The sequence below is a fragment of the Bipolaris maydis genome (genome assembly GCF_028858645.1).
Source record: "Bipolaris maydis strain C4 unplaced genomic scaffold PSV08scaffold_2, whole genome shotgun sequence".
Lineage (NCBI taxonomy): Eukaryota > Fungi > Ascomycota > Dothideomycetes > Pleosporales > Pleosporaceae > Bipolaris > Bipolaris maydis.
Window position 1 is genome coordinate 2,768,374 of NW_027093858.1, and position 16,212 is coordinate 2,784,585.

The 16,212-nt window shown below is 50.8% G+C and overlaps 6 protein-coding genes across 6 annotated transcripts; 2 read left to right on the plus strand and 4 right to left on the minus strand.

Annotated features, from left to right (window-relative positions):
- Positions 1-76: 76 nt before the first annotated feature.
- PSV08DRAFT_384785 (uncharacterized protein) lies at positions 77-2,755 on the minus strand (the record flags this gene model as incomplete). The annotated part of the gene is made up of 5 exons (XM_066093438.1): positions 77-1,238; positions 1,295-2,183; positions 2,231-2,419; positions 2,502-2,620; positions 2,682-2,755. 5 exons carry the CDS (start codon positions 2,753-2,755, stop codon positions 77-79), a joined length of 2,433 nt encoding a protein of 810 aa, XP_065949847.1.
- A 1,195-nt stretch (positions 2,756-3,950) lies between these two features.
- On the minus strand, positions 3,951-6,003 carry PSV08DRAFT_269520 (P-loop containing nucleoside triphosphate hydrolase protein). Its single transcript, XM_014224601.2, has one exon. The coding sequence runs from the start codon at positions 5,961-5,963 to the stop codon at positions 3,981-3,983; it is 1,983 nt and encodes a 660-aa protein (XP_014080076.1). The 5' UTR covers positions 5,964-6,003; the 3' UTR covers positions 3,951-3,980.
- A 157-nt stretch (positions 6,004-6,160) lies between these two features.
- Positions 6,161-7,602, plus strand: PSV08DRAFT_26410 (DNA-binding protein). Its single transcript, XM_014224602.2, has 8 exons — positions 6,161-6,509; positions 6,557-6,582; positions 6,637-6,675; positions 6,728-6,756; positions 6,806-6,951; positions 7,001-7,074; positions 7,123-7,389; positions 7,439-7,602. The coding sequence occupies exons 1-8, from the start codon at positions 6,369-6,371 to the stop codon at positions 7,449-7,451; spliced, it is 735 nt and encodes a 244-aa protein (XP_014080077.1). The 5' UTR covers positions 6,161-6,368; the 3' UTR covers positions 7,452-7,602.
- Positions 7,603-8,760: 1,158 nt separating this feature from the next.
- On the plus strand, positions 8,761-11,875 carry PSV08DRAFT_170628 (glycosyl transferase family group 2-domain-containing protein; the record flags this gene model as incomplete). The annotated part of the gene is made up of 7 exons (XM_014224603.1): positions 8,761-9,201; positions 9,255-9,797; positions 9,845-10,118; positions 10,170-10,953; positions 11,010-11,102; positions 11,177-11,331; positions 11,421-11,875. The coding sequence occupies 7 exons, from the start codon at positions 8,761-8,763 to the stop codon at positions 11,873-11,875; spliced, it is 2,745 nt and encodes a 914-aa protein (XP_014080078.1).
- Positions 11,876-12,212: 337 nt separating this feature from the next.
- Positions 12,213-13,682, minus strand: PSV08DRAFT_171430 (Aldehyde/histidinol dehydrogenase; the record flags this gene model as incomplete). The annotated part of the gene is made up of 1 exon (XM_014224604.1): positions 12,213-13,682. The coding sequence occupies one exon, from the start codon at positions 13,680-13,682 to the stop codon at positions 12,213-12,215; it is 1,470 nt and encodes a 489-aa protein (XP_014080079.1).
- A 477-nt stretch (positions 13,683-14,159) lies between these two features.
- PSV08DRAFT_216533 (major facilitator superfamily domain-containing protein) lies at positions 14,160-16,212 on the minus strand (the record flags this gene model as incomplete). The annotated part of the gene is made up of 3 exons (XM_014224605.1): positions 14,160-14,745; positions 14,794-15,374; positions 15,439-16,212. The coding sequence occupies 3 exons, from the start codon at positions 16,210-16,212 to the stop codon at positions 14,301-14,303; spliced, it is 1,800 nt and encodes a 599-aa protein (XP_014080080.1). The 3' UTR covers positions 14,160-14,300.

Here is a 16,212-nt window from a genome sequence, read left to right on the forward strand (position 1 = left end):
CACGATGTCTTCATTTACAAAAGAAACCCAAGCCCTCCCCCCACCCCCTTCAACTCCAACACCTCAACCCTCCATCTCACCAAGCCCTCCCCGCATCCCTAGCAACCCACCTCCCCCTACTCTCCGGCCTCCCCGTCCCACCACTAACCCGCCTCACCCTCCCCTGCACAACCTCATACACGCCATCCGGCAAATCCGTGTGGCGCTCACTCTGCGTCCGTACCAGCCGCTCCTCACCCAGCAGCAACCCAGGATACGACCATGTCTCCTCGTGGCCCACGACCGCCGCGTCCTCGTCCATCTCGCTCCTGTCCTCAGCGTAACACTGCAGCTCAGCCTCCGACTCCGACTCCGACTCCGATTGCTGCTGTTGCTGCTGCGCCAGCAAGTCCGGGTTGATGATGCGATTGAGCATGTTGTTTGAGATGCTAATGTCCGAGGTACGCGCTGAGCGCGACATGTAGTTTGGCTGCTGGGTCGGTGAGTGTGGGTGGTGGTGGTGGTGGTGGTGGTGGTGGTGGGAGAGTGCGGTGTTGCTTGCGCGACTGGTGCTCCGGCTTCGGGGGATGCTGGGGGCGGGTGCAGCGTCTTCTTCTTGTTGTTGTTCGGGGTAGAAAGGGGAGGTGTGGGAGGGGAAGAGGATGGAGGAGGAGGGGCGGGCGTGCGAGGAGATGCTTGTTGTGCTTGTTGCGCTGTGTCTTTTTTGGAGTTTTTTGCGCGAAGGGGCGTCGTTGGTGTGGGTTTTTGTTAGGGTCGAGGGGCTGGGACTGTTGTGCATGTAGGGGTCAATGCTAAATTCCGACGAGATTTGGCGGCCGCGGGGTGGGTTGGGGATGAGTATTGTTTCGGGGTAGGGATTGTGGTTGTTGTGCATGTGTTTCTTTTCGTCGTATTGATAGGCAGTGCCGCCTCGGTTGCTGGACTTTCCGCTGCTTGCGGTTTCGATTAGGCGTTTGTGCCACGAGGTGTTTGCATAGTTGAAGTTGAGACGTTTTTCAGGGTCTTGCTTTCCGAACCAGAGAGGTTCATCTTTTGAGATTTTGACGGCATTGAGCCATGCGTTACCTGGGGCGTCGTCTGCGATTTGGAAAATTACATCAACTTCTTCTAGAGAGCGGAACGCGGTTTCTGGGTAGAAAAAATATACGAGAGGGATAATGGCAAAGTTTGTGACAGCGAAGATAATCCAAGTTCGATAGGAGATGCGCTGGAATGCTATAGGCGTGATAAAAACGATCCTATGATGGTGTTAGCCAAAGTATAAGAAAGGAACAGTAACCGAGGAACATCATACACAAAGTTGAGCAACCAGTTAGCACTTGTCGAGAGACCATTAGCTGGACCACGGATTCTTAAAGGCACAATCTCGACCTGATACAGCCATGCCATGCCCTGCCAGCCAATAGCAAAGAAAACCGAGAAGATGAACAAAAACACAGTACTAGCGATCCTTGCTTCCTGCATTCCCTTCTCGGACCACAAGTACTGCAAGATGGTGATGAGAATCATGCAAGTCGACATGCCCGTAGCACCAAACATCATCAGAGAACGACGGCCCCAGAAGCGATCGATTCCAACTACGACAACGAACGAGGCGAGAAAGTAAAGAGTTGCTGAGCAGGATGCTAGGAGCCGGGCGAGCCACCCAGTGTATGACATGCGGGTAAGGAAGATCCAAGAGAGGTATTGCAAAACCAAGTTGATGCCTGTGCCTTGCTGGAAGATTTGGACAAAGTAGGCCAATACAACGCGATGAAAGCCTCGCCGTTCTTTGTTAGAGAACATGCCTACACTCGAACCTTGTGCCATGAGCAGGATCGCATCCTTGATCTGCAGAAACTCATCTTTAGTCTCGAAGCTATCTGGATCGTCGTCATTCAGGGCGGCCAGCACAGTGAGTGCTTCTTGTTCCCGTCCAGTCAAGATCAGCCAACGAGGGGACTCGGGCAGGACGAACAGCATTGCGATAGCTGGTAGCGCAAACACAATTTGTAGAGCGATAGGAATGCGCCACGATGCTGAAGAGCTGTTGATGTAGGCGAAACCAAAGACGAGCCAGTATGACAATGCGATGCCGGCGGATACGAAGGCGCCGGCGCTGATCATGAGGATTGTTCCTTTGCGGTGGGACTTGACGCATTCTGCTTGGTATGCTGGTGCGGTGGCTGTGGTAAATCCATTGCCTACTTATGTTAGCACTCATCATCAGAAAGACAGAAAAGCTGCTTACCGAAACCAGCGACTGCGCGACCAACGATGAACTGCGGAAAGCTGTACGACGATGTCTGGATGATTTCGCCAATCACCCAGAATGTCAAGCCCAGGATGAGTGTCCGTCGACGCCCAAGCAAGTCGCCAACGAAAATAGTTGTAATGGCCGACACGATGCAGCCTAGATGCCATGTTCCAACCGTGAGGCCTGCAGAAGTCAGTCTTGTCAGGTATCGCCACATGCACGCTGAGATTTGATAAAGCTGTTCTGAGTTAGCAATTGGACGTACCAGTGACCCATGCATCGTGGAATGAAACATCATTGGCAATGTCAAGCTGTGGAAATCGAACGAGGAATTGCTGAACGGTCAAAAGACCGCCCATCACACCCTGAGCATATCCGAAGCACCTGTATCACATTAATCGACGAACCACACGCGCAATGATCCAGGAACAGCATATCGACGTACAAAAAGCAAAAACCACAAGTTACACTAATGGCGGTCGCTAGACTCTTACCCCGGAGTCCTAAGAATCGTGCCATTGCGTTTGAGGTGTTGCAACAGTGTCAATGGAGTCAAGGTGAGGACAGTCTAGTGGGCTATGAAATGTGTGGGACAACGAGCTGCGCCGCGTACGCTCGCCGGCACAGGCGTCGTGACAGAGTGGTTCTAGTATTTTCAAAGTCTTTGGAACTGGGCCATGTCGGCCAGCCGTCGCGGCTTCTGGCCATCAATGCAACGTCATGTTTCGCAGAATGGTTGCAAGCGTTCCGTCCAGCTAATGCAGGCATCCCCAGTAGCTATTCGTTCAAGGCACTAACCGCCGAGAGGATCAGGCAGTGTTCCCGCAACCCGCCACATACCCCCCCAAACTGTTCAGGAATGTAACACAAGGGTGGCTTTTGATAGAGAATCATGTTTGAACCAGAAAAAGCCTCAAAGGAAGTGCAAATACGGCTAATTGAAATACGAGATATCACTCAGCCCGCGGTCTTGGATGGGTATTCGGCATAGAAGGTTTCCTCTTACACCTACATACCGAGAGCTCTCAGCTGGGCGTGCCTTCGAACCGCAAACCTAGCACAAGTGTACCGTAGAAACCTTGTGGATGACAGATATTAGCGTAAAGCCTATCCAGCTATAGACTAGGAAGCGACTTAATAATACGCCACAACCCGCCTAATCTTGCAGCTGTCAGGTACGCGAAACCGAGTTATATTGTTAGTGGTTGCTTCAGAATATCTGACAGATGCGATCTCGATGGTTCGCTGATGTCATGGACATGCTAGCGTCGATCAAGCGACGAGATCGAGTGTTGGGGCCATGAATTCTCGGGATTGCGTATTTTGAACACAGCTTCTAGACAGCAATAACGAAAGTTGAAAATGAACTGGATGAGCACGCGTAAGTAAGACGTGTTCCAAGATAGACTCGGTTTGTTCTGCATATCTGAAAAAACAAACATACGCATGTGTACTAGAAAAAAAACCCGTGCTCGTGATAGGCTGGCAGGATGCATCGGACTCTGGCGTGTCAATCATCCCTGGCCCAATATACAAGGTAGGTGCTGGACACAATCGATGTCATGTTAGGAGATCGGCCAGATTTCGGTCAGACCGTTCGGCAGGTGTAGTTATTGGCGGGAATCCATGATCGACCAGCTACGGATATCCCTGACTGCTGACATGCGAGGGTTAGAAAAAGAAAGTGTGTCTGTGTATGGGGGCGTCTTCAGAGTGAGAGTACATAGAGTGGGGTATCGATTCGCTACTTGGCCAAAAACTTCTGAAACGCTTCCTGGTCAATCACAACATTTCCTACAGCCCGGAGCTTCTTCCTGCCCTCTTTCTGCTTTTCGAGCAGTTTGCGCCGTCTGCTAAGGTCACTTGCATGCAGCTTGGCCAACACGTCCTTGCGATAAGGCTTGATGGTAGCTCTTGCCACAATCCTTCTCCCCGCGGCCGCCTGTATGATGACCTCAAACATCTGCCGCTCGACGTGTTCCTTGAACTTCTCCACCCATACGCGTCCTACCTTGTCGACTTGTGATGTGTGCAAGACACGCGAAACGGCATCAACTGGGGAGCCGTTGACAAGGAGATTGAGCTTGGTGATCGATGACCTACGGAATCCTGCATCTTCGTAGTCCAATGATGCATAACCTTTAGTAGAGCCTTTTAGTTTGCCAAAGAAGTCATCTACCAGATGCGACAAGGGAAGGTCGTACTTCAAGATGACCTGTGTAGCCGTGAAGAAGGTAAGTTCCTTTTGCTCACCACGGTTGGCCTCGCAGAGCTTGATGACCTCACCAAGATACTCATCCGGGAGAGTGATTGTTGCAGAGACGTAAGGCTCGTGCACTTCCTGCACCTTGAAATGTGCCTGATCTTGATCGGGGAACTCGTTGGGATTGGTGATGATAGACTCCTTTCCATCCCTCCACACTACCTTGAAAGGTACCGATGGTGGCGTAATGATGATGTTCGCGCCATGCTCTTGACGGAGTCGATCCTCGAACACAGAGCAATGCAATGTTCCCAAGAAACCCAAGCGCCACCCAGCACCTAATGCATCAGACGATTCCTTCTGCAATGTGACACTGCGGTCGTTCAAGATAATTTGCTGGATGCTGTCTTCAAGATGCTCATGATTATCCTGGTCGGTCGGGAAGGCGGAGACAAAGACCATGCTCTTAGGCTCTTCAAAGCCTGGATATGGCTCGACAAGCTTCTCAGACCCAAGCGTTGTGTAAGTATCGCCGACCTTGGCTTCTTGTGAACGTTTCATACCGGGGTTAAAGTAGATATATCCCACTTGGCCTGCCCTCAAGACCGTCTGCGGTGTCTGATCGGGGTACATGATGCCAACCTCGCCCACAATGTACTTGAGCTGTGTGGCAAAGGAGCGTATCGTGTCTCCAGGTCGCACCTGCCCGTCGAAGATGCGCACCAGCAGAATGACACCCTTGTATACGTCGTACCATGAGTCGACAAGGAGCATGCGGAGAGGTTTGTCTGGGTCTCCTACTGGAGCAGGAATCTTATCGACTACAGTCGGAAGAAGGGATGCTACATTCAGTCCGGTCTTGGCTGAGACAAGCACGGCATCTTCGGGGTCGAGCTCGAAAGTTTCGTGCATCTGCTCCAGCACACGCGGCGAGTCGGCATGGGGGAGGTCGACCTTGTTCAATACAGGGACCAGCGTCAGGCCCTGGGAGAAGGCCAGGTAAAAGTTGGCAACTGTTTGCGCTTGCACACCCTGACTGGCATCGACCAGCAACAATGCACCTCCGCAGCTTGCGTAACTGCGCGACACCTCAGCACGGAAGTCGACGTGACCGGGCGTATCTACCAAGTGCAGCAGATAGTCTTTCCCCTCGTGGTTGTATATCATTGTGCATGTCTGCGCCTTGACTGTGATACCACGCTCCCGTTCCACGTCGAGTTTGTCAAGAAACTGCTTCTGGCCGCCGGGCTCGATAGTGCCCGTGAGCTCCAGAAGCCGGTCTGACAAGGTTGACTTGCCATGGTCCACGTGTGCTACGATACAGAAGTTGCGATAGCGGTCGATGGGGATGTCGGCAATGCGTTTCTCCAATTCTCCCTGCGGGCGGAAGGCTTGGGCATATTGTCTGGCGGAGGGCCACAGGCGCTCGAGCAGGCGGGAGGTAGGCGGGAGGGCCCTAGAGCGGGCCAAGGGCGTCCGACAGCCGTGCAGAAGGCTGCTTGCAGTTCGAACGCATGATCGCATGGGTGGGCATGGGATCAGATCAACTCAATGCACGGCTGCTGGTCGTGGTGGATGGTTGTCACAACTTTTCTCTGCTGATGAACACCATCTAATCTTATCTCATCTAATCGCCGCAGATCTTATCTTATCGCCGAGCGGCGGTCTGCCCTGCATGCCCTCTGCGCCCAGGCATGGCCTGCAACCAGACCTTTTTGCCCCAACACGACTCCACAGCTGCTATACCGAGTCTGACCGTCGCTTCTCACCGACTGAGTCCACCCATCGAGATCATTTGTAAGACGTCTGGAGTGTCTTGTTGCTAAACCGCCCCTCCCTCCGCCTTCGCACCTCGCAGTTGCCCTATCAACAAACGCTGTAAACAACGCCTTCCTTGCCTACACCGCTCCCTATAACGCCACCGCAAACATGCCGGACCCCAAGATCACAGCAAAGGCTTCATCAAAGAGCTCATCCAAGACTTCTTCAAAGTCCAAGTCGTCCAAGAGCGACTCGTCCAAGGTTCACAAGCTTGCCTTGAAGGGCTCTTCTAAGGTGGTCAATGAATTCGTAAGTCCGCCAAGCCGACAAACAAGTCAGACGCTTACCCAGATTAGTTCGAGTATTGCATCAACACCATACTGTAAGCACATCGCCTACGCGTCACCTGACACGGCTAGTTGGCTGACCTTTGCAGCTTCCAAAGAGGCGTCTACCCTGCTGAGGACTTCACCGCGTAAGTAAACAATGCATTGCCAAGTCCAAGTTGCTTTTTTAACCAAAAATAGAGTCAAGAAATATGGATTGACTATGATGGGTAATTATCACATCTACTCATCGTCTGAATATCCTACTGATGTCTACAGTGACTGCTGATGACCAGGTCAAGGCCTATATCAAGAAGATCATGGGCCAGCTTAAGGAATGGATGTACGGCGGCAAGATCTCCAAGCTTGTTATTGTCATCACAAGCAAAGAAACTGGGGAACATGTTGAACGATGGCAGTTTGATGTACGCCAAACTGAACCAATTCCAGAGACTCTCTTCTAAATATGCCTAGGTTCAAATCTTTGGAAAGGGTTCAAAGTCAAAGTCCTCCAAAAAGGATACAGATCAGGAAAACGCCGCCCCAGAGTATGTTGAGAGGACTCGGTCGACTTTATAGATTCTGACTGTTGATAGGGCCAGCGATGCACCAGAAGAGAAGACCGAGGCGGAAATTCAAGCGGAGATTCAGTCCATTTTCAGACAGATCACGGCCTCCGTGACTTTCCTGCCAATGCTCGACGGAAACTGCACATTCAACGTTCTTGTCTATGCTGACGCCGACTCTGATGTCCCACTCGAATGGGGCGACAGCGATGCGAAGGAGATCAAGAATGGCGAGAAGGTGCAGCTCCGAAGCTTCAGCACTAGCAATCATCGTGTTGACACGCTAGTGAGCTACCGGTTAGCAGCCTTCAACACGAGTCTTGTGTATAATCTGCTGACTTTTTAGGCTTGCCGACTAGTGTCATCGGTTCCCTCCTTTTGTTTGGATTCTTTTCCGTTCTTCACTGCTTTGGTTGCTTCGGCCAGATGAACCGAATACCAATAACAGATTTTTCAGTGGGCTATCCGTTCCTGACATGGACGCATTACCACATCAGTAGCATACTCGGCCAATGAAAATATTTTACTTATAGCACGAGAACATTGAGTGCGCGGTTCTTGACACTTTGCTCCAGTTCAATTAGGCATCGACTACGTTGTACTGTGTTCCGTGATCGTCGCGGCTGCCGGAGCTGACCAAGAAAGTTCCAGTGTGTGTGTGGGCTATGCTGCATGGTGAATCTATGGAGACTTTGATATTACGAACTTGAAGGTAGGTATAGGCCGATCAATACACATCACCAACCCGGACCACATGCACCAGTACCAAATAAGAACACCGCCCCATTGCTTACATCAACCACCGTACTTCGGAGTTGAAAGTTCCGGTCAGGTCACGATCATAGTCTCGTAGTAAGTATTGGTTGGTATTTTCTAAATTTACCGTTTGCGTACATGAGAGGATAACATGACGTGCTTCACAACGATATACTAAGTCAATATTAACGGTTCGGCGCACGTCATAATCTTCACTCCCGAAGACTGCACCATTTCTCTCACTAGTTTTTTCCGATGAACCCATTGAATGGCCCCCAATGCCTCAATGCAGTGCTGGGTCGTTGGGTATCGCTATTCGCGCAGAGAATGAGCCTGTTCTTTGCTATTAGTAACACTAATAGAGTTATAGACACCGATAGCTTTCTTACGATCTTCCTACGAGATCTTGCGGACTGACGTGCAGTAAATGTGACATTGGGACTCATGCTTTAGCTGTAGCAATGGCAAGACAGTATTTCTGGTTGAGCAAGCTTCAACACAAATAACACAGAGCGGCGCAACGAAAGCGCATGCCCAATCACATACACACAATGCTACCACCCACTTGTAGTATTTAGACACACAAGGAAAGTTAGGCGGCCCGTGAGCTTTGTGATCCATTTCTATTTCCAACGGGTCAACCCATGTCAAGTACCCCACATACACTGTTTGATCGTTGAGTCGACCAAACATATCACATCTAAAAAAAACTTCAACTAAACTATCAGACGAAACTATGAGGTGACTTAGCATCATCTCTACTCAACGAACTTTTGGTACGCTCGGATCATGTCAGGACGATAAATATCTAACTTCCACCTGGTTTAACCGCTCGGTACTTTTCTATCTTATCTCACTCCAAGAACACCCTCTGGCCGTTACCTGGACTCGCGCTACGTCGTCTAAGCCACAATGGGTCTCGGAGTGAGACTTCCAGGTAGCTCCCGCGCTGAGCATGCCGCAGGCGACAGTGAGGAACCTCCACCACTGAACCCCCTCGCACCAAAGCATAAGGTCAACCCAAGCAGTGCTTCTGTAGCATCCAGATCTCGACCCGCAAGTTTTACGCCTCTTCAGCTCGGAGGGACCAATTCCCCAAGCTCCAGTTCTCTTGCCGATTCTGAACCTACTCGTGACAGCACTATCTCGGGAACCGATGCTGTGCGAGACCTCAAAGCTGAGATACTGTCGAACTGGCTGCACACAAAGCAAGAAGAGCGAGTATGGACATTCGGTGGACCTGGCGAAGGCGTCTTCATGAAAAGAGCAAAAGGGAGTTACGCATGTGCACCCCACGGAGTTCAGAACGACGGCACAGGTCTCTACCAAGCGGTCACCGAGTTGAACGTCCGGGTAAGTGATAGGATTTTTGATACTTGATTATCTTCATTTCTGACGTCCTCCAGTGCGCAATAACTGTCAATACTAGGGTTATCAAGTATATCCTAGAACGTACCACGGTTTCTTATGTTCAGATTCAATCTGGTCTACGTCTGCAGGTCATTCCTGACTTTGAAGCTCTCCCATACTGCCAAAGGGGCCAGTCGGCTGCATTCATTGCCTCTCGTGGCATGTTGGTCGTCTGGCAAGATGATCCCAAGCTGTTGCTCGAAAGGGCAGAGTTCATTATCAACGCTTTGATGAGAATGATGTGTGGATCTGAATACGGTTACAATGCGCAAGATATTGAACTAGAAAAAGTCCTCGGCAAGAACCCCATGGTCGATGTTGAAGAATACGATGAAGTCTTTGATCCTACTGGCGGTAGAGATGAGGGTCCACGCGATATCAAGCTTTGGCAATCGGCTTACTGTGGAATGTCTATCTTGCTACTGACAACCGCTATCGGATCCGGGTGGAGGCAGATCGCCATTCAAGAAGTCCAAGCTTATGACATGCTTCGAATGCTGTTCTTGGTCTGCCTACCTGCCCAAGTTTGGCTTTCACTGGTACGTGCTCTTGATTGTGAGAAACTATAGTCTACTGATGAACTCAGTTCTTCTTCCAAGCTGTAGTTGGCAACGTCGCACAGATCTTTGGCCCCACCGACCAGATGAACGAAAACAGTCGATATTATTCTGGAAAAGCGCCCAAGCGCCTTCATCGTGATACATTTGGCGCTCCGCTTCCACACGTCACCGTCCAGATACCTGTATACAAGGAAGGCCTGCGTACCGTCATTGAGCCGACCGTCCGTTCAATCAAGCAAGCAATCTCTACTTACGAGTTGCAAGGAGGAAGTGCAAATATTTTCATCAATGATGACGGCAGTAAGTTAATGTGCGCCTACAAAGAATACGATACATAGTAACACCAAATAGTGCAGCTTCTCTCTGCTGAAGATGCACAAGATCGCCAGGAGTTCTACGACGAGCACGGCATTGGTTGGGTTGCCCGACCTCGACACGACCCCAAGGGCGAGCATGGGACCAAGCCTTTCACTCGTCCTGGTAAATTTAAGAAGGCTTCCAACATGAACTATGGCCTTCGCATCAGCTGCAGAGTCGAAGAAATTTTGAATCAGACACCGCGTGGTGAGGGCTGGACCCAGCTCGACGAGAACATTGCTTACAAGGAGGCCATGGAGGCGGCTATGGCTGAACATGTAGGCGAGGCTTGGGCAGACGGAAACATTCGCATTGGCGACTACATTCTCTTGGTTGATTCTGATACCCGTGTTCCCAAGGATTGCTTGCTAGAAGCTGTCAGCGAGATGGAGCAGAGCCCTGAAGTCGCCATTCTCCAGTATTCTTCCGGAGTCATGAACGTCACCAACAACTTCTTCGAAAAGGGTATTACTTTCTTCACTAACATGATCTACACTATGATCCGCTTCGCCGTCGCTGGTGGTGATGTAGCGCCTTTTGTCGGGCACAATGCAATTCTGCGCTGGGAGGCGGTTCAAAAGATTGCCTACAAATTCAAGGAAGAGAATGGTGCGAGTTACGACAAGTTCTGGTCTGAGGAGACTGTCTCTGAGGACTTTGACATGAGTTTGAGACTTCAGAGTGCTGGTTACATTATTCGACTGGCTTCGTACAAGGGCGATGGTTTCAAGGAGGGCGTCTCGATTACGGTCTACGACGAGCTTGCTCGATGGGAGAAGTATGTGCTCCTGACTATTTTCTTGAATCGACAACATGCTAACTCTGGTGATCTAGGTATGCATATGGATGTAATGAGCTTATTTTCAACCCCTTCATCAAATGGTTTACCAAGGGTCCTTTCACCAAGCTCTTCCGAACATTCCTCCGGTAAGTTGAGAATGAAGAGATGTTATGATTATTTATTGTCCTCAAAAGGCACTCAGCTAACTTGGATATCCCAGATCGAACATGCCACTGGCATCCAAAATCACCATCATGGCTTACATCGGTACCTACTACGCTCTTGGCTGTTCTTGGATTCTGACCATGCTCAACTACTTCCTCATTGGTTTCTTCAACGGATTCCTCGACCACTACTACATCAATTCTTTCCGCGGTAAGTCTCACAAACAACTATCATTCTACGCAGTTCCGTTTCTTCGTTCCACCATCACTCGCATCATCCACGTACTGACGCAACACAAGTCTATTTCGCCATCGTTCTCATCTTCACCGTCCTCGGCAATATCTCCCTTGCCGTCCTCCGCTACCGCATTGGCGAAGGCTCCATCCTCGGCGGCTTCCTCACCAACCTCAAATGGATCCCTCTCCTCACCATCTTCCTAGGCGGCATCTCTCTCCACATCTCCCAAGCTCTCATCTGTCACTTCCTCAGCATCCCGCTAGAATGGGGGTCTACATCCAAGGAGTCCGAGCACGTTTCTTTCTTCGTGGCCATCAGCAAGGTCCTCAGGCGCTTCAAGTGGAGCTTCATGTTTTGCTTTACCATGACGGCTGTGATGATTACAATGGCGTTTGCCCTACCAGAGGATTGGCAGATCAGGACTTTGATCGCGGTTTGGCCTATGGGTACGATCATTGTTAGTCATTTTTTGCTGCCGATTGTGCTTAACCCGCAGTTGATGACATTCACCTGGTAAAGCATCGATCGGACTGCAAAGCATACAGTGGAGTGGTTGGAAAAGACAAAATTTAAGATATACAGGATGGTGTGCAAGGGTTGGGTAGAGTCCGGGGAGTCACTCCATAGGGATAGAAAGACTACTCATCACATGTTAGCTCCTGTCAGTTTGAGAGCATTTGAAGGAAATTCAGTGGGCTGTTTCCAGGCCTCGTCTTGTTGTACTCTTTGTAATAATATGGTCGAGACCTTGTTAGGATACGACATGGCGTTCGCAATACAGAACTTTAAAAGTCAATAAATTTTCTTCTCTTTCTTCCCATGCGTTCAAGGTATCAAAATCAAGAAAGGGATGCTCATGTACACCATGTGACAAACTTCTCCACGACAAATTCCTCTAATCCCCATCTTCCGTTCATCCTGCCAAACCCACTGTTCTTGACTCCACCCTGACTCCCCGTAGGACTAGTATACACGCTAATGGTATTCGCATGCACCTGTCCATACTCCAATTCCCTGCTGATCTTGAGAAACCTCGCCATGTCGCGCGTCCAAACGGTAGCGTTGAGCCCGTAGGCAGAGCGATTCGCGAGTTCGATAGCCTCCTCATCCGTTCCGACCACGTATAGAGAGGCCGAAGGTCCAAACGTCTCCTCGTCGAATATCCTGTGGCTATTCAACGGATTCAATACAAGAGCGGGTGGAAGCACTGTGGTAGGCCCATCCCCCCCCTCTTCATCTTCATCACTAGACCTGGGAAAGATAACTTTACCCCCACGCTCCTCTGCATCCTGAATAAGATCCCGCGCATGCTTCGCAATTCCCTCAGACACTGCAGCGCCCGTCGTCTCCCTCGTAACCTCTCCCATTGCTTCTACAAGCTTCTCGTAAAACTCCTTCGCCACCTCCCTCAGCACAATAACCCTCTCAGTACTGAAACAAATCTGCCCATGATTCATCGTCGCCCCCAGCGCACACTGCTTCGCCGCAACCCCCAACTCCGCATCCTCCAGCACAATCGCCGGACACTTGCCCCCCAGCTCCATCAACACCGGCTTCAAATACCTCGCCGCAACCGCCATTATCTGGCGCCCGACGGCCGCCGACCCAATAAACTCGACCTTGCGAATCGCCTCGTGCGAAATAAGCGCCTCCGTAACCGCCGCTGCGTCCTCGCGCACACACTGCACTTGATTCAGCACCCCCGCCGGCACCCCCGCCTCCACAAATGCCTTGGTGATTTCAAAATGCGTGGCGGGACACATTTCCGATGCTTTGAAGACAACCGTACATCCTACTGCAATGGCACTTGCAATCCCCCTCGTCGCGAGGATCAACGCCGCATTCCACGGCGCAATACACAACACCGGCCCAATGGCTTCTTTGAATACGAATCCCGTCGTCCCCGGCTTCTCGGTCGGCGGGATAACGCCGGCTACACTACTGATTTGCGCGGCGATTTCGCGCAGGTAGGAAATGGAGAGGTTGACGTTTTGGAGCGCCCAGGCGGGGGTGCAGCATGTCTCGCGGGTTTGGGTGGCGACCAGGGTGGCGCTGTGGGTGGAGTAGTGGTCTGCTACGCGGAGGAGAAGATTGCGGCGCGTAGTGTGCGGTGTTTGGCGCCAGGATTTGAAAGCGGTCCAGGCAGTGGTTGCGGCGTGGGTGGCGTCCTTTGGGGAGGCGGAGCAGGCGTGGTGGGAGGGTGTGGTGGATGAGGAGGGGGTTATGGCGAAGGTGGTGGTGGTATGGATGGGTTCATTGTTGATCCATAGGGGAATGAGTGAGTCTGGGGTGGTTGATATCGTGGAGTCCCGGTTGGTTGACATGGTGGGGTGTATTTGGTGGAGGATGTGCTGGTGATGGGTGACTTGTGCGCTTTCTACTGTCTTTTTGTCTTTCTCGCTAGAAGCTTGTAGATCTGCTTCAATGGCTCTGCAGAAATGTCCTTGAGTTGTACGGATGTGAATGGGATATAAAGGATGACCCAGGTTTCTCCCTCAAGTGGCGTCGATGTAGTACCGGTTCGCAATACCGCGGCCCTCTTTCCGTTGATGTGGATCACCTTTCGGCAGATGTCGAGTGCCGCCGCGGCACTACGAATCCGTCCACGCATTGCTTCATTATGCACATGTCATCTGTAATTGGTCTTTTTCTTCTCAGAGCCTCAAAACATGTGCAGAGACGAATATGATGAGAAAACATGCTATCGGAAATTTAGTATTAGTCAACCCTTATTCGTGGGATCGGATGTAAGCCGCCGGTAGAACCCTACGTACCGTAATGTGATGTCGCACAGGCTATTGTAAGGGCAAGCTCATCCATCTGTATTCATTCAGGACGATCTACATCAGATGCTGGTTGAAAGGAGCTTTGCACTAAAAGTAAAAAATCAAATTTACAGTGAATTGATTTAATCGCCTAAACCACCACGGAATCATGAACCATCAAACGTCCATGTTCTGTTTTTCCAAGTCCGCTGCCCCGTCCCCTGCTCTTGACCTATCAGCCTTCTCAGCAGCCCTTTTCTTCTTGTTTTCTAACCTCTCTCTATCCTCTTTCATCTGCCTAATCAATGTGCTCTTTTCCCTTATCTTATGGCCGTAGAGGTAGAATATCACAGGGATGGGTATCATGGCAAATTCTATGAGCGATAGCATAGTGGCGCTCCAATGCGGACCGAGGGTCTTATACATTTGGGGGCCAGCCAAAGGAAGGGCGCCGCCCATTGCAGAGCGGAGGACTGCATTTCCAGCAAGCGCGGAGGCGGCATAAATGCCATAGGAGTGGACAAGGTAGTTTGACGCATATATGAAGACGCCACAATTGCCTGCACCGAACGGAACGCCAGCAAGGATCGGAAAGACCCAGTGAACGTTAGGGGTGCAAGTCCTGTGGGAATGTTAACTGCTGATTTGAGAAAGGCTAAAGGATGCTTACCATGCAAAAATCATTTCGCCCACTGGGACACAAACCGCTGCAATGACGACAACACTGACCATAGCTTCTGGATACGGCTTACCCGTTTCAGGATCCTTCTTATGACTGTTGATCATACGGCGGATAAGTGGCTCAGAGGCTATTACCAGTACACCCCCAACACCAATGCCGATGTAACCAAGTCCCACTAGTCCGGGCGACCAGCCTCGGAGTTCTCCAAAAACGATTGGATATGACACGAAGCAAAGGTACAAGACTCCATAGACAAGCGCAATGTAAACATCCCAGAAAATGCAAATCGGCTCGTTGAAGGCCATACTGAAGGGGCGGTACAGATTCTCTTTCAACAAAGGCCAAAATGATTTCTTGTCATCGTAGCGCGAGTAATACCGAGGGTCAGATGTTTCCTTGCGTTTCTTGGCGGATTTTGCGCGAAGGATGGCTGGCGCATATGTTTCCTTTACCATGAACACCATGAACCATGAGGTACCGGAGCCGATCATCACAACCCAATTTGTCCATCGCCAACCCAAAGCTTGGAACACAAAGCCAGAAATTACGGGCCCTATCACGGGACCATTCTGTCGAGACACGAGTACAAAGTTAGTGTATGTCTCATATGCATTCCGTACATGTATATCTTACCATGGGCCCAAGAGACCAGATAGAAAAAGCCAGGGCGCGGTAGTCTTCGCGGGAGATGTCAGAGACGGTGCCTGGAGCATTGGAGATCATGGCAGCTCCTGCAATGGCACCAAAAAACCGCATGACAAGAATCTGTGCGAGATTGTTTGCCATGGCACTTGGCAAGACGAGAATTGTAAAGGCGGCAACGGAAGTCAAATACACTGGTCTTCTGCCATACATTTCACTGAGTGGCGCGAGCAGCAGCGATCCAATTGCGAGACCACACATATATGTCGTGATGCCTAGAATGACAGGCGTCTTTGTACGTATGCCAAACGATGCCATCATGCCTGGTATGCCGCTTGTGTAGCTTGTGGAGTACATGACCACGACCAGGGTGGAAAAGCTCATGAAGAAGATAACAAGTGCCTTCTTGGCCATTGGCCAGTCTTGTGGATTCTCGCCGTCATCTTCGAAATCGACCTCAAAGCGGGGGTCTTGAGTCGCGTTGGTAGTCACGGTGGCGATGGCGTCGTCCTTATCGCCGGGCCAAGAGTGGCCTGTATTCCTGCTCCATGTGTGGTGTATGGCTGGGCGGGCGTCTGCTGAGGCAATTGAGTCGGATCGCGTTGATGCTGAAGACACAGAGGTATGGTCATGTTCGGATTCGACCTCTTCGATCACGCGGGGCTTTTCTGAGGTATGCGACTGGGATGAGAGCGGCGTGCTGTTTCCCTGGGGTGGTGGAGTGACTGCGATGTGCGTGTCTTTGTCGAAATCACCGTTGGACAT